At 34.7% G+C, this 27148-nt stretch overlaps 1 protein-coding gene across 1 annotated transcript; it reads right to left on the bottom strand.

Annotated features, from left to right (window-relative positions):
• Positions 1-534: 534 nt before the first annotated feature.
• Positions 535-24805, bottom strand: LOC109674929 (transmembrane protease serine 11G-like). Its single transcript, XM_020151791.2, has 9 exons — positions 24664-24805; positions 23523-23641; positions 13851-13918; positions 12708-12868; positions 11074-11112; positions 10123-10294; positions 8856-9115; positions 5533-5675; positions 535-1667 (listed from the first exon to the last, which is right to left on the bottom strand). Exons 1-9 carry the CDS (start codon positions 24803-24805, stop codon positions 1506-1508), a joined length of 1266 nt encoding a protein of 421 aa, XP_020007380.2. The 3' UTR covers positions 535-1505.
• Positions 24806-27148: the final 2343 nt, after the last annotated feature.

Raw genomic sequence — 27148 nt, 5'->3', positions numbered from 1 at the left:
AGAATTATCTGTGACACAATGTCAACAGCACAAAGATTGAGAACTCTACATTATAGTGATGATTCAAAGAGAATGAATTTCAGTTTGTTATCATGGATATATTTTAATATATACAATATAATATTATATGGGCTAAGAGACTCTTCCTTCATTTAAACCCTCAAAGAAAACTAGCATAGCAGTTATCTCACTAGCTGAATTAGTTGTAAAATGAGGGAGCAAAAATGAGGGAGCACAGAATAAGTTTGAGTTTATAGTCATGCGCAGTGCTAGAAAATATGCAATTAAATACTGGTGAAAATCCCAATTCATCAGAAAATGAAGACATTCAAAAGATACTTTCTTGATTTTCTAAATATTTTGTATAAAATATCATTCTGCAAAACCTACCTGCCATTTTGAAGCAAACTTAAATATTACATTTATTAGAAGTATAATATACATTTATTAGAAGTATAACTTGACCAAATATCTTATTTTCAATAAGGTTTTTACTGAAATCTTGTACCAAATTGTTTATCAAAGTTTGGCTTTTCATGTAACTTGATTGTGAATATCTAATAGAGATAAGTCTATCCTGACTTCCCATTGTATAGAATTCTTATTAAATAAAATGCATTAAAAGATAATGAAATAAATTTATACAAGGAAGAGAACTTCTGTTGTTTTTAGAGATGGAGCTAGATGCAGTTCTTTTTCATTGAATTCTTACCTGTTTACATTTAAAAATAATGAGAAGGCCAGGAAACTGGGCCCTTAATCTTTGAGCACTGAAAGGCATTTTTACATAGTTCAAAAAAGAATCCTGTTCTGGGCAGTATTTACAGTTCTTCTTCTATCTTTATTCATTGCTTCAAAATAGATATCAGTGAACTTGTTCAAGAAAATTAAAATCTTTTCCATGAGTACAAATATAAATACCAACCTTTTTTTCAAGTTCCAAAGAGAGGGTAAATGCATATCTGAGGGCAAAAAGGGATGGACTCACAGTAATACCATTTTTGAAGTCATAGGTTCCTACTGCTCCCTCCATCATTTGTGTAACATTGGCCAAAACTAATAATCTTGACTTGCTAGTCAGTGGACCTCTGAATTCTTAATGAATATTATTTGATGAGGAAGACAAAAATTATAGAGCCATCAGAGAAGGGAGGCATGCTTTGTCAGGAAATAGTGGAGAATACCAGCCAATTGGTATTTACTTGATTGAATTGTCAGATTACTCTAAAATGGATAGTAGACAGTAGAGGCTGAAAGATCAGCAGGAGGAAATGAGAGACACTACAGGAATGGCAGATCTTTGTGAAGATGACAGTATCTTCTATGTTCATTGTCAGCAAAACACTTTAGATGATGTGAAAGAGTGCCTTCTTCATATTTAAGGGGAAGGTCATACTTATTTACGTCTTGAAATTGACAACAGAACACATGGCCACACTCTCTAAACATAATTTGATAGTGACAACACATAACATTTACAGTTTGGAATTAGAGGTATTGTTGCATTAGATGTTAGTTTTAGATTTAATCCAGTCCCGATAATGAGTCACTCTGGTGTAAAGTCCAGGTTTGTTTTCTTTTCCACAGCCTATTCCCCAGCTTACTATTCCAATAAGATACCAGATATTTCTATCAAGTGCAATAACCAGAGGTCCTCCAGAATCACCCTGCAGAAGAAGAAAAAAATGTGGTCAATATGATAAAGAAAAAGGGATTAAAAATTAGCATTAATTGGCATATGAATGTCTAATAAATTTATACATTGAGTAGAAATATGTAAAATCAATTTACTTTGCTTATTATTAGTGTTAATATGTTAACTGAGTTTATTACTTATTCCCTGTTAATATCTTCATCCGGAAGGTTTTGTGAATAAGGCTCAGGTTTTACTTTTATCTTTGTAAAAATTTTAGTTTTTCTTTGTCTAAACAGGGAACAAAAACTGAACTTAAGTCCACGCAGTTTATCTTTATATAAATAATGGCTTCATTATCAACTAGCGTCACCTCCTACGTGAAGTCTTTCCTATTAGATAGAAATAGTCTTTTGCTTTGCATTAGAATAGCACTTTGTTCTACTCATGTGAATTTCTAGGAAGGTGTCTTGGGTGTTATATCAAATGTGCATTATTTATTATTGAGAAGATTTTGCTCCCAAACTAAGATGGAATTCTTGGCCTTAGTGAACCGGTTTAAAGTACCTAAATAATGAAGACTTCCCTGAATCTTTGATCCAAGGTGTAAGCAAACGGTATTAACGTTATCATTTTGCAATGAACCTATTCATTCAAAACAAGTATCATGTGAAATCCTATTGTAAGTTTCTAAAATAAGAGAAATCATCTGTTTGAAGCAGGTAAGGGGTTCTAGAGTTCTGTGCCTGAAGATCTTCTCCCTCTCCCTAGTGTTTGATGCACAGTGTGAAAACCCCAGTCTACCAAAAGCAAATCTCCCTAGTTCCTTTCCCTTAGGGTTCCATCCTAATGTAGGTCCTCACTATTTTACTGTCTAATGGTGAAAGGAAACAAAGAACTATGAACAAATGAAAGAAGATTTGCTCCTATGCAGATTTATTTATCTTTCTTTTCTAAACCATGTGATCTGCTTGTGCCTTGGATTATCCACATCCTCTCCTTATCAGGAAGGAAAGTGAGTGGAAGGATACCTTACATTCCAGAATATGTAGCAAATCTTGATTTTTTTTCTCCTTTATTTTAGTTACTTGTACATTAATTAGATTGTAAATTCATTGTGAATATACTGATTTTTTTAATGTTTATTTTTCCTTCAATCACTGCTACAATATCTTGCAGTTCACAAAAAACATGAATGAATAAGTAAATGAATGTTTAATTCTATCACATGACAGACAATCAATGGCAGATTAATATTGGTGCCTTTGCATATATAAGTTCTCAAAGCCAATTTTAACTCTTCAAATAATTGCTTAATCACTGAACCATTTTAAATGCAATAGGTGGACCCAGATATGAAGCCACACAACTATAACCAACTTGTTTTTGACAAAGGAGCTAAAAATATACGATGGAGAAATAGCAGCCTCTTCAACAAAAACTGCTGGGAAAACTGGTTAGCAGTCTGCAAAAAACTGAAACTAGATCCATGTATATATCACCCTATACCAAGATTAACTCAAAATGGATCAAGGATCTTAATATCAGACCACAAACTATAAAGTTGACACAGGAAAGAGTAGGAAATACTCTGGAATTAGTAGGTATAGGTGAGAACTTTCTCAACGAAACCCCAGCAGCACAGCAACTAAGAGATAGCGTAGATAAATGGGACCTCATAAAACTAAAAATCTTCTGTTCATCAAAAGAAATGGTCTCTAAACTGAAGAGAACACCCACAGAGTGGGAGAAAATATTTGCCAGCTACACATCAGACGAAGGACTGATAACAAGAATATATAGGGAACTTAAAAAACTAAATTCTCCCAAAACTAATGAACCAATAAAGAAATGGGCAAGTGAACTAAACAGAACTTTCTCAAAAGAAGAAATTCAAATGGCCAAAAAACACATGAAAAAATGCTCACCATCTCTAGCAATAAAGGAAATGCAAATTAAAACCACGCTAAGATTCCACCTCACCCCTGTTAGAATAGCCATCATTAGCAACACCACCAACAACAGGTGTTGGCGAGGATGCGGGGAAAAAGGAACCCTCTTACACTGCTGGTGGGAATGTAAACTAATACAACCACTCTGGAAAAAAATTTGGAGGCTACTTAAAAAGCTAAACATTGATCTACCATTTAATCCAGCAATACCACTCTTGGGGATATACCCAAAAGACTGTGACACAGGTTACTCCAGAGGCACCTGCACACTCATGTTTATTGCGGCCCTATTCACAATAGCCAAGTTATGGAAACAGCCAAGATGCCCCACTACCGATGAATGGATCAAGAAAATGTGGTATCTATACACAATGGAATTTTATGCAGCCATGAAGGAAAATGAAATGCTGTCATTCGCTGGTAAATGGATGGAATTGGAGAACATCACTCTGAGTGAGGTTAGCCTGGCCCAAAAGACCAAAAATCATATGTTCTCCCTCATATGCGGACATTAGATCAAGGGCAAACACAACAATGGGATTGGACTTTGAGCACATGATAAAAGCGAGAGCACACAGGGAGGGGTGAGGATAGGTAAGAAACCTAAAAAATTAGCTAGCATTTGTTGCCCTTAAGGCAGAGAAACTAAAGCAGATACCTTAAAAGCAACTGAGGCCAATAGGAAAAGGGGAACAGGAACTAGAGAAAAGGTTAGATCAAAAAGAATTAACCTAGAAGGTAACACACACGCACAGGAAATCAATGTGAGTCAGCTCCCTGTATAGCTATCCTTATCTCAACCAGCAAAAACCCTTGTTCCTTCCTATTATTGCTTATACTCTCTCTTCAACAAAATTAGAGATAAGGGCAAAATAGTTTCTGCTGGGTATTGAGGGGGTAGGGGGGAGAGGGAGGGAACAGAGTGGGTGGTAAGGGAGGGGGTGGGGGTAGGAGGGAGAAATGACCCAAGCATTGTATGCACATATGAATAATAAAACAATAAAAAATTAAAAAAATAAATACAATAGGTAAAATCTTTATTATTTTATTTATTTTTAATATTTTAAATAGCCAGACTTTAAAATTGGTATTCTCCTTAAATTCTTAAAATTAACATTTTCTACTGAGGAAAGAGCTATTTAATTAGTTTTCAGGTATGATCTCTGGACAGAACTTTAATAGGAGTAGGTATAGATAAATATGTACTTTTTGTTTTATTTCTAAATAGTGTAATACTGCCTAGATGGACACAGCTTAAAGTCAAAGATTTAGGTATCAATGAGGCAAAACTTTATTGGCCATAGAGATACCCTGTGGTCTCATCTCTCTGTGGCTTTCAATTAGCAGGCATTGGATACCTGGCTGTTTTTTATAACTGCACCTTGAAACTGATTGCATAGCTTCCTGGAATTGCTTCCTCCAAAAATTAATTTCACAGAATCATGTAAAGGGACATTGTTCTATGGTCAGTGTTATGATTTGGATATGAAATGTCCCCCAAAAGACTTATGTGTTTAAGGCTTGGCACCCAATTGGTGGATGCAATCATTGAGAAGTGAATGGGCTTTGACCTAATCAGTGAATCGATAATTCACAATTGGAATTATTAGGAGATGGTGGAAACTTCTGGAGGCAGGGTTTAGTTGGGAAGAGGTCACTTGGGGCTATATCTTGTCCCGGCCCCTTCCTGGGTTCCTCTCTACTTCACAGTCACAATGAGGAAAGCATCAGCGCTCTACCACAGGCTCCTTCCATGATGTTCTGACTCACTACATTCTAAAACTGATGGAGCTAGCCAACCATGCGCTGAAAGCTCTGAAACTATGAGCCAAAATACATCTTTCCTCCTTTAAACTCTTTCTCTCAGTTATTTGTCAAATGCAATAACAAATAATAAGTCCACCCCTATTCAACAGTCTTTTTTTGTGGATTTGAGTCTATTCTTACCTCACAGGCATCTTGGTTTCCTGTCAAGAATCCAGCACATATCATCCCTGATGACACAGCACCTCCATATGCATGAACTTGATTGCATATATCATTACTTATGATCTCTACTTCAACTTGCCGCAGAGTATTTGGAAAGGGACCTAAATAAAAGAAAATAAATACATGAAGAATTTTTACCTTCTTGTTATGATAATTAGTTATTGTGTTATGCAAAAGACAGATCAATGGTAAAGCATTAATTTTGAAGTTGTGGATTCTAGGCTGAATGGCTGCTTAGAATCAGGTTACATTTTGAGGGAGTCTTTTATGTACAGATAACATGATTGGCCCATTTACTCATACAATCTTATTTAATCCTTGCCACAACCACCAAAGATAGGTCTTAATATTTTCTTTATTAGGTAGGAAACTGAAGCTTACTTGGTAAGGAATCTTGCTATGATCACGTAGCTAAATGGGAGATGTGCTAGATTTAAACCCAGGGTATTTCTTGATATTTGAGAGAAACTGTGACAGTTTATCTTATCTGGAAACCTACCTCATCACTTTACAAAGAACACAGATATTCTCAGATTGGGACTCCTTTAGGAAGAGCAGTAATGCCAGTAACTATAATGCAGTTAGAATCCTAGTGTTTCATGAGAAAGACCATGTTTATTCTGAAAATAGTTTGACTAAGACAAATGCCAGGATAAGTAACAAATAGCAAAATAAGGAGTAGATCATGTTTTATTCATTAACTATATATTTTATCATTTCATTATATTATGAAATAATAGTAACAATTATTATTACGTAGTGATACTGGGGCTTGAACTCATGGCCTTGTGCTTGCTAGGCAGGCACTGTACCTCTTGAGCCATATCCCCAGCTCTTTTTGCTTTATTTTTCAAATTGGGTCTCACAGTTTTGCCCAGGTCAGCCTGGATGGTGACCCTCTATTCATGCCTGCAATGTAGGTGGGATGACAGGTGCACACTACCACACCCAACTTATTGAGATGAGCTCTCACTGACTTTTTGCCTGAGCTGGCCTTGAACTGTGAACCTCCCAATCTCCACCTCCCAAGTAACAGATTATAGGTATGAGCCACTTCAGGCTTCAAAAGTATTATTTAGTTGCATGCAATATTGTTTTAACCATTATTTTTTTCTTCATTTCCTTTTAGTGGCTTCTATTTTAAAAACTGTATTCATCATTCACATAAATATGGGTCTCTGTTAATAACAGATTCAAAGGTCTTTGAGAAGATAAGGAATTCATTTGACTATTAATTTCAGCAATGAGTCAGGCTATGTCTGTGCTTAAGAACCCTGGTCTTGGAGTATAGTAAATGAAAGTCTGGACACTGTTTGCACAATTTAAGCATTATGTGACTTTGGGAATATTATTAAGGATCATTGTACTCACTGGTAAAAAAATTGAAAATGGTGTCTATCTCACATTTATTGTGAGTTAAAAATAAATAATAGAATCAGTAATGATAATGCCTTACCCCATACTGAGTTTTCCATTAATGGACTGTATTAGATTAACTGTGGAGATCAAAATTATTCATGCAAAATCTTCTTGATCTTAAAGTTGCACTTCAATGTTAGTAATAGACAGTGAGAAAGAGCTTTTATAAGAGGAAACCTAGGTTTCTAAGAGATTTCTAAAGAATTTTCAGAATAAAGAAATCTAGTTGTCTATTTTGAAACTGGTAAATTCACTTACCTAAAACTAACCATCTTGCTGAGAAATTATATCCAACGTCTCTGTCATCTTTGAAGATTATCTAGGGTCTACTGAATTTCTTTACCTCAGTTATAATCTTCAAGCATGAGAGGGCCCTTGGCCATTTTCTTTTCTTTCATCTCTGATTCTGCTTGAAATGCTACCAGTGAGACAATCTGCCTGCCAGCTGCTCTTCATGCAGATTTTTACATAATGTAAACAACCTCTCTGTAGGGGCCCTTCAGCAATATGCATTTACTATCTGTCACTACTTACTCTCTATAAAGTCATTTAACATTTTAAGTATTCCCAAACTTTAATCAGCTGTATTACAATGACTTGTAATTTCTGTGCCAATTCATTATTTAGTTAATTAATTCAGGACGCAAGTTTTAAATTACAAATGTCTATAATTCTTTAATCTCAATTTAGAAAAACAATTCAAGAGCTTAATAAGATTTTTTGCATTAGTGATTATTCAAGGAAGAAACTGCCCAGAAAATGGATAGTTTCAGTTTCCTGTAAGATTTCTAGTTGAATAAATCTTGAGAGGTAAGAGAAGAAACCCTAAGTCCTTGTCTCAGTTTTAAAATGTAGAAAGAAACAATATCCAAATATCTATGAATTAACCTTATCTGATGTGTTAACAATACATAATGTTATTTCAGAAAAGTATGCAACTTGTTAGAGTAGATAGCTCATTGCACAGTAACTTGCACACTAGGGCTTTGAAGAATTCCTAATGAAATCCAAAATACTTACAAATCTAGAGGAAATGTAATCTTTTCCATTTATATTCTGAGCAGAGGTGGATTTAAAACAGAAAGGGCTTAATTTCCCTTCCTACTCATCACTATTTCCTATAGAACAAGGCAGATGCCCACAGATAAAGTACAGAATTCTCAGGTTATAATGACAATGTATCAGCCAGCACTCAATGTCCGAATTTTGAATGCATATTAGAAGGAAGGAGATTTCATCAAAAATCAACTGCTAAAGAATGAGTAGATCAAAACTATACACTAAGTAGGTATATAAACAAGATATAAATTCATATTAAGAGCCAAGAATAAGAATCAAGAATCCAAGGGAAGATTAAACAATATGTTAAAAGTCTAACTCAGAAACATGGGAACTGGAGAATCTATCAAGATCTAAAAGTCTGTGTTTGAAGTTTATTGTGTATTATTAATAGGGTAAAATGTCATTATTTGTCAACTTTACAAAGTCTCAGGATAAAGAAGGATTGATGGACACATGGATCAGAAGGACTCCCTGTGGAATCTCTATGTATGAGTGATGGAAACTTAAAGATAAATATCATGAGAAAAGATCTGCTTTGGTAATTTTTTAGAGAAAGTTCTAACAAGTTTCCAAATATAATAAAAATGACAACAAATATAGGTGCTGTGTAGTAGTAATAGCCAAACTTTTCATAATTCATCATATTTGTTTTTTATTTGTTTTTGCTGTGTTTGTCATGGAATATCTTGATTTCATCTCATTTATGTATTTTACTTTTGTCTTTTATTTTGTATCTCCATTATAAAGGAGGTTAGGCATATATATATTTTTTGCTTTATTGTTTTGACTGAGATACTCACCGTTTGCTTTTAATGCTCCCCATCCAGTGACAAACACTTTACTCTTAGGTACGACTTCAAAAGTAGCACTGGGGAGGCAGACTCTGTGCACATCTTCAGAAAATAGGACAGTGGTGGAGAGCTTCACCACAGCGATGTCATCATCATGCTTGTGGGCGGCATAGTTTTCATGAACAATTATTGACTGCACCTTTCTTCTTACCAGCGGAGGTCTTAAGGTTGTTCCAAAACTGACCATCCATAGTTTGGGGTTTTTGTAACTGATCACAGATTAAAAGGAGCACAGTGGGTACATTTCTGATCTAAAGTTTTCCAGGACTCTGAATGAGCATAGGACATAAGTGTGGGAGAAAGTCAATTTTTTAAAGGTGATAGCTGACTGGGACCTTCCCACCTTCTTAATTAAGTCTTCTCCTCTAGGACAGTTTGGCTTTTAACCAGTTAATAACAAATCAGTCTCCTATTATGAAGTGGCTTAAGTTACTCTCCTTGAAGGGAGTTTGTATATTTTTTAATGAAACAACACATTTCTGCCATTTTTGGCTATAAAAATAATACAGATTTAAAATGCAGATTAAACTGATGAAAATATAAATAAATATTAGACATATTTGCCTATATATACCCCTACAGATACACACTTATCCATAATTATGTACAGTTATATAAATTTATGTACAGCTATGGAGAGAACGAGATAGAGGGAAATAGAAAATAGGCAGAGAAAAAAGTTGGGGCCGTATTTTAGATATTGTTTTCTCATGCTTCTTTTCCATTGTGCATTTTATCCAGAATATTTTACCATTTTATTTTACTAAGGTAACTGTGTATCTTTATTATCCCCAAAATTCTCATATGCTAAATCTTTAAAAAGGCATGCAAAGAATAAAAATATAGTACCAAAGATATTTGCTTAAGATAATCAAGTGTGAATTGTAGGTTGGGATATTATTAACAGAGCTTTTTAAAAAAATCCATGGCATATCTCAGGAAAACTGCTGATCCTGTTTAAGTTTTGACAGTGTTGGCTTGTTCCTAATGAAAACTGAGATTGTTGGAGCATATATTTTCAGTTGGTGTTGAAGATAGTCACTTTAATTTTTCACTGTTCTTCAATAATTGTCACTTCTCACTAAGATTGTGGAGAGACATGAGTATCATGGGAAGGACTAAGATGTTCATGAAGGAAATGAGAAAGAGATAACAACATCAAGGTGAGAGAAAAAGGTGACACTATTGATCCTGTGGGTGTAGACTGAGGACTTACATGTCAAAACAGTGAGCTGCAGTCAGGAGCCACTCCTCACTAATCAGAGATGCACCACAGAAGTGGACGCCATCTACCTGCAAGCTTGCTTGCCATGGCCAGTTAGCTTTATCTGCAATTTTGCCGTTAGCAATTCTTTCCGTGTATGGGTACTCCATCCCTAAACCACAACCTGTCAGAAGAGAATAAGATGGTTGTTTCTGGGTGGTTATAAGCATGTCTAGGTATAGCTAAGAATGGAAACATTTATAGATGTCATTTACCTTAAAAGTTTATTGAAAGCAAATGCACACACACACACACGTTACTCTACTATATATATATATATATATATATATAATCATATATACATAAATGATTATTCACATTAATAAAGTATGAGTATTCCTGTTAGTAAATAATTAATCACACTTTAAAATTATTTAACACTTTTTTGGTGCATTTGAAGATATTTCCTTTTAATTTTCTTCATATCTCTGTAGGTCATGTTTTTACATAGAGTGGTTTACTCCAGTGATATTTGGCATTTTTAAGTGATAAATGTACACTATTTATTGTAGCAAACATCATTTTTTATTCTTTTAATGTTCTTTACATTTCTATAGCATAAATACCAGTTTCCATATTAAAGTTAGTGGATGCCATTGAACTCAAAGCAAAGTTTTCTACTATAAATAAAGCCAAATATAGATAAATCTTTAAAAGATACTAGAAAATTGTTAAAGAAGTTCTCAGTGAAGCATGCTGTGGGGAAGAGAAAATATTTCCAAGAGTCCATATAAACATTCTGACTAGTAGTGAACTTTTCCCTTTGGGAGAATTAAATTACATATCTCTTTAGAGATACTGTATATGTTTGGGAAAGAGTAAACATGGGAACAGAGAAAGGCTAATAGTGCTGTAATTGTATTCTTTAATTTATAAACATCTTAGTGATATCCTTGAACTTACAGCTGTTCAGAATATGCTCTGCTTGTGTTTCATGCATTTCTGGAAAAAAATAAAACAAAAAATCATTGCTTGGCAATGGAACTGTTAAAATTTAAAATACTATGTCCATGTGATGTGAATTTTTCTGATTGGTAAGAACTGCATTAGCCAAGAAATTCTTAATTTAAAGCCAATTGAATACATTTCTATAAATGGGAAAGTATTCTAGCAAACCCTTCTGACTACATGTGGACTCCAGAAAAATCCTTGTTCATGGCTATAAAATCACTGGCATAGAAAGAGATATTGTTAGTCAAAAGAGAGATTGCATCAAGTTAATTACTGTCATACCAATTCATTAAAACAGAAGTTAAACAAGAGGTCTAGAACCACTTTTGCACATATACTATTGTATGTCTGGAAGCTATTTCCTTTTGTCATCGTTTGCATGGTGGTGAATGGTAAGACATTGAAAGCATCTCAGAAGACTGGCATCTTGGTTTGGTTCATAGATGTTCCTGTACAATCAAAATCCACCAGTAGCCTATTTAGTCCTCAAAGCATGCTATTCTGATAGTCATTTATTTTCATAAAATAAAATAAAATAGAAAAATGTCTTATCTGTAGCTATTCTCCCAAATGACTTGAATTATTCCTTATGCCAGCCAGATCCATATTGGGTTAAGATGAAAGCTGGTCTAGAGTGCAAATTAATGGGTCTGTAATTTAGATCAGACTGTAAAGGAGAACACTGAGTTCATCTGAAGTGAACTATGCTAAGTGACTTTGAATAAATCCCTTAGGATTAGGTTTCATCAATAATAATAATAAACAACAACCCTCTAATGGCTTCCCTGCCTTTAGAATAAACTCAGGTTTCTTACCTGGCCCTGTGTATGACATAGCCTGTATTTATGTTGTTGGTGTCCTGTTGAACCACTCTACTGGCATGGTTAAGAGAACTAGTTCTTGGGCATTACAGACCTCAAGCTCTCATCTACAAGTTTCTTTTTATTCTTTCTGATGTTGGCCAAAGCAATAATATAATTTTGTCTTCTATTAATATATAATAGCTGCTCTAGCACTCTGAAATAGTTTTGGGGAAAAGTACTAAGGGAAGATTTATTGGTAACTTGTAATTTTGTATAGTCAATCTTCTAATCTCATTTCACAGTTTAAACAAGTTCTGATAAAGCATGACAACTTCATAGTTACTTCATAGATTAACAACAGTCTGGGAATTATAATAAACTTGTTTAATTTCATACCTCCAACTTCTATCAACCAGCTTATTATGTATGCAATAAAATGAGATAGTGCATTTATGCTTGAGATAGGGCCTATCATGGTCTGGCATCTCACTTCTCTTTCTGCCCACTTTGTATCCTGGGCCAGATCTGTCCTGAATGCAACAGGAAAGATATGGGAGAATAATCTAAAAAGCCAAATCTCCTACCATGTGAGGTCATATATTGTGGTTCATGTGACCATACCTTTTTCTTGTTCTAGATTCAAATTGGAGAGAGAGTTGTAAAAGACAGAGCCAGCCTTTAAGATCACTGCATTGGTAGTAGAGTATAGATTTTATTTTTTAATCTCATGTTTGCTTTCTAAATTATTAACTATAATAAAAGAAAAAAAATAGTATTTCTTGCCTCTAAGATAAGGTAATGAAGTATCTATCGTCAAGAAGCTCTCGTTTGATTTCAGTTTCTCATGCAAAATGTTATCACCTTCTCTTTTAATGATGTCAGCATTGTTAGATGGAAATTTAAATTTAAGCAATATGTTTGCTTTCAAACCACCATTACTTGCCCTGAAAAACAGACACCAAAACAAGTGAGATCATAGCTATAGTAATTATTACATTATGTCTTAACTTAAATATTACTTACATATTCAAGAAAATACAACATAATATATTTTATTGTCATGATTTTCCCCTTTATATATTACATGGAGTTAATACCTAGATTATTCCCTGCTTATAAAACTTGATCACATTTAGGCTAGGCATGGTGGCTAATACTTTAATCCCAGGTACTTGGGAGGTAGTGATTAGGAGGATCATGGACTTAGACAAGTCCAGACAAAAAAAGTTATCAAAACTCCCATGTCAATCAATAAACTGGGCATGGGGGTGCATGCCTATCATCTCAGCTCCATGGGAAGTATAGATAGGAGGACTGCAGTCCCAGGACAGCTAGGGCAAAAACTTGAGAACTTATCTAAAAAATAACTGAAGCAAAAAGGACTGGGGCATGGCTCAAGTGGTAGAGCACCTACCTAGCAAGTGCAAGGCCCTGAGTTCAAATCCTAACACTGTCATCAAAATAAACAACAACAACAACAAAAAGAAACCCAACCCAACTTGATCATATTCAGGGAATGGAGAAATCTTAGTAATTCCAGAATTTTTCAGGAAAAATTAATCAAAAGTGCTTGTTAAATCCACCAACTTTATATGAATATCAAACACATATGAATATGTATCACTGTATTTAAAAAATTCATAAAACCTATCTATTTTTTAAAATGTAAATAAGATTGAGAGAAATAATTAATGATTAAAAGAATCTTTAATTAAAATACAAAGCTTTGACTTTAAAAGGATAACCAGTAGAGTTATTCCTTATTACACAAGAAACTCTCCCATTATAAATATTTTATAGGAAGAATAGTAATGTCATACTTGTTTTATGAGTATATTTAAGATCTTCTACACACAAAGAATATAATTGAAGAATAACTAAATAATACATTTTTTTGCATTATTCAAATTGATTAGTTGTGATTACCTAAAGTTGTAAACATGAGATTTGATGTAATGATGCTTTAAAATGGATCTTTGAAATATCTTATCTATCTGAGAAAAGAAAAAAAAAACAACAGAATAGAACTTTGTTAACTATGAATTTTGCACATTTCAGTACCTCACAAAATGCCTTATTTGGATCTTGCTATGATATATATATCATTTACTTCAATGTTTCTTTATAATTATCCCCCAAAAGCTCATTTGTGCCTAATCTTACTGTCATAAAATCATCCCCATAATTGGATATTGAAATTTAAACAACTTGCCACTTCTTCAAAGATGACCAATGTAATGAGTTGAATTAAGCTAGGTTTTCAACCACCATTATAAAATATACAAGGAGTTGTAGGTGCAGAGATTGTCTATGAAAGTTTAATATGTGTGAGTTCATCAGCCATTCATAATTCAGTATCTCTCAAGCTTGGTTATCCATCTCATGGATGTAATGGCAAGATCTTTTTTTTAGGCTTCAGTGAAATTGTTTAGGTCAAGTTTTCATCCTGTGGTAAATGGGGACGAGAGGAGGATGTACATTTGTTGGGCACTTCTCTAAAATCAGTTACTTATCAAGAGAAGTACCTTAAATGTCACTTAAGAATCATTGTAAATGCCATTTGTGTGGCACTTTAGACTTCCTACATAGGATAATTGCTGTGTAGTATAAACTCCAAATCAAATTACTTCTCAGTAAAACCACAGCTTGTTACAGAATCTGTGGTCTCACAAGCCTGTTCATTACCACTGACTCATCAGCTGGCTTGTCAGAAAAAAAGGCTTATCATAAGTCAAACTCAGTGAACATGAGTCTTCACAGCTAGTTTCACAAATCAGAAGAGAAAAGCTGCCAAATTGTGAAAGAGGGTTTACATCAAATTTGTGCTTTTCACTCATCTAATTAATTTATGAAAGTTTCTTCAGTGAAATGTTCTATGAGAGATTGGTGAGAAATATATTAAGAAATCAATAATTGTTAAAAAAAATAGTAAAGTGTTTTCCTTCTAACTTGTTTGAAGGGATTTTTTTAAAGAAACAGTTTTACATACATAAATGTATTTATGTGACAAAACAAATACATATATTTGTAAAAAAAAAAGCAACCAATATACAAAAGTGTAAAGAAAACATCAAAATCACTTTCAAATTACTATCTAGAGAACTTGATTAGTTACATTTTTGGTATATGTATTACTATATTTAACATATATGCACATTAATTTTATCTTTCTATCATATATTATAGTCTGGATTATTGAACTGCACAAGAAATCTATAAAATTCGATGGGTTTTAATGTTTTCTTTTAAGAAAAATTTTACTACATCTGTAACCTATATCTAAATCAGATATCAGTAAAGTAAAACCTGTAGGTCAAAATCTGGCCTGTATATTTTTGTATTGCCCAGGATCTAAGAAATGTCTCCACATTTTTTCACACTTTTAGTAGTTGAAAAAAAGTCAAAAGAAGAATATTTTCTGGCTCCTAAAATTTCCCCAAATTCAAATTTCAATGTTTATAATAAAGTTTTAGTTTGTTCATATATTGTTTGTGGTTGTTTTCACACTATATTGACAGCTCTGAGTAGTTGTACAGAAACTGGATGACTTTTAGAAAATACTTAATATTTTTCATTTCACAAAAAAATTTTCTGACTCCTGTTCTAAATTTATGCACTTCCCTTTTTTATGTTGCTTTCACCAATAGTTTAGGATGCAAGACTATAACAATGAGTTGATCATTTAGTTGCCAAGTCATCTCCTTGATGTGTATTTTTAAGGTCCTACAATGTGATAGACAACCATGAGAGGCATCAGAAATATAAGAAGACTTAGCACCAGCATAAATAAATTCACAAGTTTAGAAGGGACAGAGACATCTGCAATAATAATGTTGTAAAGTGGTGTGTGTTCCAACAGAGGGATATGAAATTTCTGTGAGAGTATTAACGTTTATTTAGATATTCTTTTTTTTGTACTTTTTATTCCCTATATCTATTAATCATAAAAATTATTCTGAGAAATGGGTGAAATTATCCACAATTTGTAATCGCATCTTCAAGGAATCACATAACTTTTCCAAAGTTGTTGGAATGATGAATAAAAAAAAATCCAATATGGCAACTAGGGTGCAGAAGCAGACAGTGTGAGCTCCGTGAATCCTAAACCTGTTGAGATGCTGGAACCACACTTGGTGGAAATAAAGCACCAAGAAGAATCAAAACTTCGACATCCTGAACCCCTAGCCTGTGGAAAGCTTCTCCACATCATGTTACAGTGAGAAAACAGGTAGGCTACTGCTGCCACCAGCCACCAACTCCAAACTTGCTTGGGAGATACTCAGCAGACCAAACAAGTGAGTGCCAAGCTTAACACAGTATTCCCTGAGTCACCCCTGGGATAAACCAGCATAGCCCCCTGGACAGACTGACCTCCCACAAAAAAAAATACAAAAACAAAACAATAAACAATGAACTGAAAACTAGCACATAGTAGAGGGGGTGGAAATGCTGAAAGCACACCAGAGAAGTAGGGAGTGGCAAGGAGCTAATCTCCCTGCTAACTATCAATAAACAAACAGCTGGAAAGGCAGAAAGGCCAAAAGTGGGCAGGTGATAAGCCACTGCCTGAAGTACGGCAGGTAGCAGACCAGAAAACTCATCCACTGAGCCAGTGAGCAACACCCAAAGACAAACAGCTCTGCAAAATTGAAAAACAAACAATGAACCATCACAACATGCTGACAGCAGGGTCCAGCTGATGGATCACTGACCTTGCCCCAGAGAAAGGGGACAAGGCAAAGAAATAAATCCCCAGCAAACAAGCACAGCGAATTCCAAAGCAGGACAGCTGGTGGACTACAGAGCTGATCTCCTGAACCTGAGGACAGCATGCAAACTTAAACTGTCACACATCACTGATGGAGGAGCTGACCAAAGAGGTGCCACTGAAAGACAAAACAAACAAACAAAAAAACACACTACCCATAAGCCAACCACCTAGTGAGATTACAACAGAGCTTCTGCTTAAATACCAACACCAGGACTGGATGCTGGAGGAGAAACAGCAGAACTTAAACCAAGATTGAAATTCTATTATTCCTGAACCTGGATTTTGTTTGTTTGTTTTGTTTCTTGTTTGTTTGTTCATCTCTCCCCATTGATTTCTTTGGGTTTTTTTGTTGTTGTTGTTAGTTTTATTACTGTGAATTAGTTAATACTAAATTACACCCAGACCAGAGACAGAAATAGCACACACACACTTAGCTAAAAACCCAATATAGCCACAAAACAAAATTAAACCAAGGGAAAGAAACCAGGTGACGGAAACCACCAACTAGCCTATGAAGAACATAGTTGCACGGTACCAAGTGGTACAATGGGAATAAGAAAAAGGAATGGAGACCATTCTCCACCCCCCAAAATAATTTAATACAGTATTAAATATTATGCAGGGAAATGAAGAAAACAGATACCCAGTTCCAGACTCCAACAAAACAGATAAATGATGCCAAGGAACCCAATGATGTCCACAAGAACAACCTTAAAGAAGAAATCCTGCAAGTAATCACTGAGAATTTTGTGGAGATGTTACTAGACATGTTTAACCAAAATGTACAAGAGGCACTCAAGAAATTTCAAGACACCAAAAATAAAGAATATGAGAAGACACAGAAACAAATACATGAACTCATAGGAGCCCTAAATAAACACCAAAGTGAAACACAGAACACTATAAATGGAGAGATAAATGAATTAAAGATGAAAATAGACAATATTAAAGAGGAATTGAGCCATGATAGGGAAAACCTCAGAAAAAGAGTGAAACAGAAACACAAAACACAGTGGAGGGCAACCCAGAAGACTAGAATAAGCAGAAGACAGAATCTCAGAACTTGAAGACAAAATGGAAATTAAAGGAAAAACTGAAGAGCTATTAGTCAAACAGCTCAACACCTGTGAAAGGAATATGAAAGAACTCACTGACTCCAAAAGACCAAACCTGAGAATCATGGGCATTGAAGAAGGAGAAGAGGTGCAAGCAAAAGGGATTCATAACATATTCAATAAAATAATAACAGAAAATTTCCCAAATCTAAAGAAAGTTATGCCCATTCAGTTACAGGAAGCCTCCAGAACACCAAACAGACCTGATCAAAATAGAACTACCCCACAATATATTATCATTAAAGCAACAAGCACAGAGAATAGAGAAAGAATATTGAAGGCTGTAAGAGAGAAAAATCAAATAACATACACAGGCAAATCCATCAAAATCACAGTAGATTTCTCAATAGAAAACTTAAAAGCAAGAAGGGCATGGAATGAGGTATTCTGGACACTGAATGAAAATAACTTCAACCCTATAATACTCTACCCAGCAAAACTATCATTCAAATAGAGGAAGCAATAGAAGTCTTCCACAATAAGCAGAAACTGAAACAATATATGACCACCAAGTCACCACTACAAAAGATTCTTCAAGGAATTCTGCACACAGGAAATGCAAGCAAACAAAACCATGAGGACAAGCAGCACCAAACCACAGGAGAAGAAAAGACAAGGAATAAGAGAGTAACATTGATTCAGCTGGACACAATCAAACCCTTAAACAACAAAAACAACTAAATGATAGGAATCACCACATACCTACCAATACTAACTTTGAATGTCAATGGACTCAACTCCCCCATCAAAAGACACCATTTGGCAAACTGGATTAAAAAGGAAGATCCAACAATCTGTTGTTAACAGGAGACCCATTTCATTGACAGAAACAAGCACTGGCTTAGGGTGAAAGGCTGGAAGAAGACTTACCAACTCAATGGCCCCTGAAAACAGGCAGGGGTAGCAATACTTGTTTGGGACACAGTAGACTTCGAGCTTACATTGATCAAATGGGATAAAGAAGGATATTCCATGCTAATAAAAGGAAAAATAGACCAAAAAGAAATGACAATTATCAACCTAAATGCACCCAATGTCAGTGCATCCAATTTCAACAAACATACTGTGAAGGACCTAAAAGAATATATAGACTCCAACACATTGGTAGTGGGAGTCTTTAATACCCCACATCACCAATAGATAGGTCATCCAAATAAAAACTCAATTAAGAAATTCTAGAACTAAATCACACCATAGATCAAATGGATCTAACTGATGTCTATAGAATATTTCATCCAACTTCTGCACAATATACATTCTTCTCAGGAGCCCATGAAACTTTCTCCAAAATTGATCATATCTTAGGGCACAAAGCAATCCTCAGCAAATATAAAAAAATAGAAATAATCCCATGCATTCTATTTGATCACAATGCATTAAAACTAGAACTCAACAACAAAAACAACAGCAGAAAATATGCAAACAAGTGGAAGCTGAAAAGCACATTTTCAATGATTAGTGGGTAATTGATGAAATAAAAGAAGACATTATAAGTTTCCTGTAAGTTAATGAAAATGAAAACATGACCTACTGGAACCTATGGGACACAGCACAGGCAGTCCGGAGAGGAAAGTTTATAGCCATGATTGCATATATTAAAAGGACAGAATGATCTCAAATCAATGACCTAATGCTACATCTCAAACTCCTAGAAAAACAAAAATAAGCAAAACCCAAAACAAGCAGAAGGAGAGAAGTAATAAAAATTAAGGGCCAAAATTAATGAAATAGAAACAAACAAACAAAAAATACAAAGAATTAATGAAACAAAAAGCTGGTTCTTTGAAAAAATAAATAAGATTGATAGACCACTGGCAAATGTGATTAAGATGAGCAGACAAAAAACCCAAATCAGTAAAATAGAAATGCAAAAAGGGAGATAACAACCACTATGGAAATCCAGGAAATCATCAGAGACTACTTTAAGAACATATATTCCAATATATTTGAAAATTTTGAAGAAATGGACAAATTTCTACTTATGACCATCCTAAACTGAACCAAGAGGATATCAATCACCTGAATCAATCTATAACACATCATGAAATTGAAGCAGCAATAAAGAATCTCACAAAAAAGAAAAGTCCAGGACCTGACAGATTCTCTACTGAATTCCATCAGACTTTTAAAGAAGAAATAATACCAACTCTTCTTAAACTTCTCTATGAAATAGAAAGGGAAGGAATAGTGCCTTATTCATTCTATGAAGCCAGTATTACACTCATCCCAAAAACAGACAAAGACACCTACAAAAAGGAGACCCATAGGCCAATCTCCTTAATGAACTTCAATGCAAAAATTCTCAATTAAATAATGGCAAAGAGAATCCAACAACATTTCAGAAAGATCATTCACCACAATCATGTCGGCTTCATCCCAGGGATGCAGGGGTGGTTCAACATAAGCAAATCTATAAATGTAATACAGCACATTAATAGAAGCAAAGACAAAAACCACTTGATCATCTCATAGGTGCAGAAAAAGCCTTTGATAAGAACCATCATGATAAAAGCTCTAAGAAAACTAAGAATAGAAGGACTGTACCTCAACATTGTAACAGCTATATATGATAAACCTATAGCCAACATCATACTTAATGGAGAAACACTGAAACCATTTCCCCTAAAATCAGGGTGCCCACTATACCCACCCTTTTCAAAATAGTCCTGGAATTCCTAGCCTGAGCAATTAGGCAAGAAGAAGAAATAAAATGAATACAAATAGGTAAAGAAACTGTCAAAATATCTCTTTTTGCAGATGACATGATCCTATATCTTAAAGACCCAAAACACTCTACCCAAAAACTCTGAGACACCATAAACAGCTACAGTAAGGTGGCAGGATACAAAATCAGCTTCCAGAAATCATTAGCTTTTCTATACACAAACAATGAATAAATTGAGAAAGAATATATGGAAACAATTCCATTTACAATAGCCTCAAAAAATAATCAAATACCTAGGAGTAAACTTAAAAACGGATGTGAGTGACCTCTACAAGAAGAACTACAAACCCCTGAAGAAAGAGATTGAGGAAGACTACAGAAGATGAAAGATCTCTTGTGCTCATGGATTGGTAGAATCAACATAGTAAAAATGGCTATACTACCAAAAGCAATATACATGTGTAATGCAATTCCCATCAAAATACCAATGACTTTCATCATAGAGATTAAAAAATCTACCTTAAAGTTCATTTGGAAACACAAGAGACCACTAATAGCCAAGGCAATACTCAGCAAAAATAACAATGTTGGAGGTATCACAATACCCGAGTTCAAACTATATTACAAAACAATAGCAATAAAAATGGCATGGTACTGGAACCAAAACAAACATGAAGACCAGTGGAACTGAATAGAAGACCCATATATGAATCAACTCAAAATGGATCAATGACCTTAATATCAGACCCAAAACTCTAAAGTTAGTATAGGAAAAACCAGGAAACAATCTGTAAGTAATACGTATGGGAAAGGACTTCCTCAATAGAACCCCAGGAGCTCAGCAACTAAGAGAAAGGATGAACAAATAGGACTTCACAAAATTGAAAAGCTGCACAACAAAAGAAATGGCCTCTAAACTGAAGAGACCACCCAGAGAGTGGGAGGAAATATTTGTCAGCTATACATCAGACCAAGGACGATAACCAGAATATACAGGGAACTTAAAAAACTAAAATCTCCCCAAATCAATGAACCAATAAAGAAATGGCCAATTGAACTAAACAGAACTTTCTCAAAAGAAGAAATTGAAATGGCAAAAAGACACATGAAAAAAAGCTCACCATCTCTGGTCATAAAGGAAATCCAAATCAAAACCACACTAAGATTCCACCTCACTCCTGTTAGAGTAGTTATCAACAAAAACACCACCAACAACAGATGTTGGTTAGGATGTGGGGAAAAATGAACCCTCATACACTGCTGGTGGGAATGTAAGCTAGTACAACCACTCTGGAAAACAATATGGAGGCTTCTTAAAAAACTAAACATAGATCTGCCATATGATCCAGAAATCCCAATCCTGGGGATATACCCAAAAGAATGCAACTCAGGTTACTCCAGAGGCACCTGCACACCCATGTTTATTGCAGCACTATTCACAATAGCCAGGTTATGGAAACAGCCAAGATGCCCCACTACTGACGAATGGATTAAGAAAATGTGGTATTTATACACAATGGAATTTTACTCAGCCATGAAGAAGAATGAAATTTTATCATTCTCAAGTAAATGGATAGGACTGGAGAACATCATCTTGAGTGAGGTTAGCCAGGCTCAGAAGACCAAAAATCATATGTTCTCCCTCGTATGAGAACTTTAGATCTAGGGCAAATACAGAAATGAGGTTGAACTTGGGTCACATGATAAGGGGAGAGCACACACAGGAGGTATGGGGATAGGTAGTAAACCCAAAACATTTGATGTCCCCACTGCAGAGGAACTAATACAGAAACCTTTAAGCAACAGAGGTCAATATGTGAAGGGATCAGGAACTAGTAAAAAGGTCAGTTAGATATGAATCAACTTGGGTTGTAACACATTTGTACATGGAAGCAATGCTAGGAATCTCTTTGTATAGCTATGCTTATCTCAGCTAGCAAAAACACTATGTCTTTCTTATTATTGCTTATGTCTACTCTTCAACAAAATTGGAGAAAAAGGCAGAACAGGTTCTGCCTAGAAATGAGGGGGGTGGTGGGGAGAGGGAGAGAAATAGCTCCATCAATGTATGCACGTATGAATAAATGAATAAAGAAAAAAGATTGATGAATAAAACTGAAATATACATCTAGATGTTTCTGACTTCAAATATTAGGCTGTCTCCAATTCAATATATTGTTTCCTAAACAAAATTTTCTATACTATGCCTTGGTTTCTTTCCTTTTAATCAAATTTTCCTTAGGGTATGTTTTTGAAAAGACATGCCTGTCCCACACAGTTGCACTTTTCAGTTTATTTCATCAGTTTCTGCTTTTGACTACAAAATGACTAAAGAAATATTTTTGAACCTGGTAAGAATGATCTGCCAGCTTTGATCAGCGCTGTACTCAACAGAGGCTGTGGATAAAAGTGAAGTCTTCAATGGAAGAGAGCTGGTCTGTGTGATTCTGTCTGTGTGATACTTAGACATTTGACATAAGTTGCCTAACTGGAAATGTACCAGAGTCATCCATAGAGTTGACTCTAATAAATGGTTTATGGTTATGTTTGTGACTGAATGACTGAGTTACATGTTTATATAATTCTAATAATCTGTTTTATATTTGAACTATATGCTTTTCTGTTGTGCTTGTGTTTTTTTTAGTCTCTAGTGCAATTATCTTTTGTTTATTATATTTTTCTAGATTTCCTGAGATAACAATAGTTAGAGGCTTAGCAAATAAAACACAGTTGAATTTGAATTTCAGAGATATAAAGAATGATTTTTTAAATACAAATGTGTTTCAAGTATTGCATTAAGATTTTTTTAGAAGGCTATGAAATTAAAACTTAAACTGGGCATTGGATATGCTGTCTTGCAACCCTATCATAAATGCTCTCAGCTTGCCTATTCATATCCACAAAATTGAAATATAGATGTAAGTGTTGATCTGTCTCCAATTCAATATATTGTTCCATGTTATAAAATATTCTATATTCTGCTCTGTTCTTCCTATACTAATAAAATTTTCCAGAGCAGAAAGAAGGCCAACAACTCTCAGACTTACCTCATTTTTGATTTTTAGTTTCAGGTCAGTACTAATTTTTGAATGTTCTACAGAAAACTCAGGATTATATTCAATACTGGGGATCTGGAAGGAGGCCTTGAAGTAGTGAGCTTTCTGATCTGGAAGGAAGAATGGAAATGGATGATTTCTGCCTAGTTCATTTGAGTCGTACAAACATAACAAGTAGAAGACATGAAAATAAAAAGTCATTGCTATGGTTTGTATATGATTTATCCCATAAAGATTTATGTGCTGGAAGTTTTGATTCCAATGTGATGGTATTGAAAAGTGATGGGACCTAGTTTAAGCCGATTGGATCATGGCTACCCCTGTGAAAAGATTAATTCTGGTCTTGTAGAGTGGGATAGTTCTCACAGGATTGGATGAGGTTTTGTGAAAGCTACTTCTTATAAAAGAGCAAATCTGGCCCCTTCCTGTTTCTTAATTCATCTCTTGACATATAGATTCTTTGGCAGACACTGTTCACCTCAAACATGTATTCCTGTTATATATCTACCATGTTGTGATACAGACAGGCAGCTCTCATTAGATGTAGTCATTCAATTAAGCTTCTAGAACTATGAGCCAAAATAAGCCTGGATTCTTTATAAAGTACCCAGCTTCAGGTATTTTGTTATTAAAAAAACTAAACAGATTGCCATATAATTGATGAACACCTGAAAAGTAAATTTCTAATAGCTATGTTCAATATCTCCCCCTACCTTTTTAAAAAGGTTACATTTTCATAGTTACCGTGGTTGTCAGTCCTGTCCTGACACGTAATTATTACCGATTAGTGGTAACTCAGACATTCAAGCTATTAATCAAATGTGGAATGTAACAGATTCTCATATGGTGACCACAAAGTTAGAATTTCCACTAAAATAAATTTCTTTTGTCAGAATATTGAATATTATCATGCCACAAAATATATAGCATGTGAAATTTTTGCATTGTTCAAAAGATAATAATATGTGAAGCACACTAGACTTTAAATGCTAAAGGATTAGTGTTTCCCAAATGTGTATACATTTATTTGAATGAAAATTTTCATTCTGAAATACAAAAAATATTTTAAGGTTTTGAAATAAATTGAGTGAGTCTTCAAATTACCAAAATAATAAATGAAGTAAACACTTACCATATGCCAAAAAATAAACAAGGAGGCCAATAATTACTGCCAGAGCCAACACAATAGCTGTGGTAATAAGGATTATCATCCATGGCTTTAATGAACTTGTTCTTCCACCCAGTATCCCTGGCCTTTTGAGAGAAAAACACATGTTAAAAACGAATAGGGGCTGGAGATATGGCTTAAGTGGTAAAGTGCCTGCTTATAAAGTATAAAGCCTGAATTCATACTCCAGTATTGTCAAAAACAACAACAATAACAAAAACAACAACAACAAAAAACCCACTAGGTATTTGACCAATGGCTCACACCTGTAATCCTCACTACTTGGGAGGCTGAGATTGGAAGGATTGCAGTTCAAGGCCAGACCAGGGAAATAGTTCATGAGATCCCACCTCTAAAATATCCAGAGCAAAATGTACTGGAGGTGTGGCTCAAGTGGTAGAGCTCTTGCTTTGCGATTGTGAAGCTCTGAGTTCAAACTGCAGTCCCACCAAAAACAGCAACAAAACCCAAATAAGACTCTAGCTCTCTTCTTTTTGGTGTACTTTTTTTCCTGGAGGTTTTAGTTAGTTAATATTGCATTTGGTAACATTTAAATATATTTCTGTATTCCATGTTAGAAAAGTACTCTCAAAATTCAATTAACATTTAACTTTACATTTTGACTTTAAAAAGTCAGTATCATACTGCAGTTGACTACTATATCATATATTTTCTGGCCCATAATACTAGTTGTTCTGGGTTTTTTTTTTTTTTTTTTTGGTAAGTGAACTAATGCCATATATTTGTTTCATGTGCTTCACAGTGAACCTTGGACCGCGACAGCATCTTGGTCACTCTTCTCATTCTGTAATGTATCTGCAGAGGTTCCTGGATTCTTGAAACCCCAAAATTAGATATTGAGAGAGCCAGAAGAAGTACTTACACTATTGGAGCTTTTTTCTTCCCCTCACACTTTTATACTTAAGCCCATAGCCCCCATGTATAGGATATGCAATGTTAGTGCCTATAAAGAACATCTAACATAGGGAAGAGTTAAGAAAATAACATAGAAGACTTTTGACCCTAGAAGTCTGATGTGATGTAAGTATCTATTACATAGAGTTATAATATTTCAAGTCTGTAACTTTAAAATGATTTTACATAAACAAAGCCACATTTATTTGAGTAACAATCAATCTAACTAAAAATGTTAAGACAATAATAGTATCAGTGGAATGCAAATATGGCTAAAAACATGAAAGAGGAATGCAAATAATTGACATTTGGGAAACCCTTGTGGGAGCAGGGTAATGTGACAAAGTTCCCTTTTGTCTCAGTATCAGGGCCTATAGTCTAAAAAATTCAGAGAAGTTATAGAATTGAAGCAGGCTAGGATAGCACTGATATGCATTGCCCAGAGAGATCTAATACATAGGGGACCTGGACAGGAATAGGGTTCTGAGAGTTCTATTCTTGTTCTGAATATGGTTAGGATGTTTCCTATTCTGTCACAATTACACATGATTTACCTTCCCTGGGACTTGTACCCAGTAATGGTAAAATAGAAAATAGGCACCAACTAACCAATTAAAGAGGTCAGTTGGGTTCTCCCTTTGGGCAGCAATGATCTAGAAGGAATGAGGATCTCCTGATATACTTGGGGCTGGGCAAAGGAGAATCTAGAGGCTATTTCCTGCCTCATACTCATCAACTTGAGCACTAATTCTGAGTTCAGCTGGGATTCTGAAAAGATATGGGTTACTATGGCATTGACTTTTAGGTTGATGGCAAAAGAAAAGCATTGCAATTACCAAACATCTGAAGTATCTTTAGGAGAGCTAGAATGAAGTTGGACATGGGCAAGAGTAGATAAACATATCCATCTCCTTTATTAACAGAAGACTGAGGCAACTATAAACATGTTCAGTTGACATTTACTGAGTTTCTTCTGTATGTCAATCAATCATCTGCTAGAGATTCAATATAATTAAGACACAGTCTCCTATCTTCAAGGATGTGTAATATAGAGACACATAAAGTAATTGCTATAATACAAGTTTTACATGTCATCATGGAATTACGACCAACATGCTATCAAAGATGAGTAGGCACAAATGGTTTTGAACTACAGAAATTGTCATCTACATTGGAGCATGAGGGCTGAGGAAGAGGAATTAATTGGAAAAGGTGACATCTGTCTCAGGAAGAGGGAATAACATAAGCAAAGATAGTTGACATGAGATTTTAGGTTATACTGGAGAAAACAAACTATGCAAATGAGAAGTAAACTTAATTAATACAAGTTTATTAGTTAACTCGGCCCAGATTTATTCAGAATTACTGTGTACAAAGCACAGGGGAATATAGAGGAATATTCAATAGATCCCCCTTTAGAAGAATTTATAGTCTTATAAAGAAGAACAGTATATACAAATTACTACCAGAATTGCAGAAAATTTTTAAGATAATTTCAGAGAAGGAATAATAATTCATTTTCTAAGTATATACT

Source organism: Castor canadensis, chromosome 9, assembly GCF_047511655.1.
Source record: "Castor canadensis chromosome 9, mCasCan1.hap1v2, whole genome shotgun sequence".
Lineage (NCBI taxonomy): Eukaryota > Metazoa > Chordata > Mammalia > Rodentia > Castoridae > Castor > Castor canadensis.
Note: the sequence above shows the minus strand (reverse complement) of the source record. Positions and strands in the feature narration are given on the sequence as shown.

Excerpts from the sequence above, each read along its gene's own strand:
- LOC109674929 (XM_020151791.2), bottom strand. The coding sequence starts at position 24,805 with ATGTGTTTTTCTCTCAAAAGGCCAGGGATACTGGGTGGAAGAACAAGT. Across the intron at positions 13,919-23,522 it reads AACTAAAAATCAAAAATGAG|ATAGATAAGATATTTCAAAG; the intron begins GTAAGTCTGAGA and ends TTCTTTTCTCAG. Across the intron at positions 10,295-11,073 it reads AGAGCATATTCTGAACAGCT|GTTGTGGTTTAGGGATGGAG; the intron begins GTAAGTTCAAGG and ends CTCTTCTGACAG.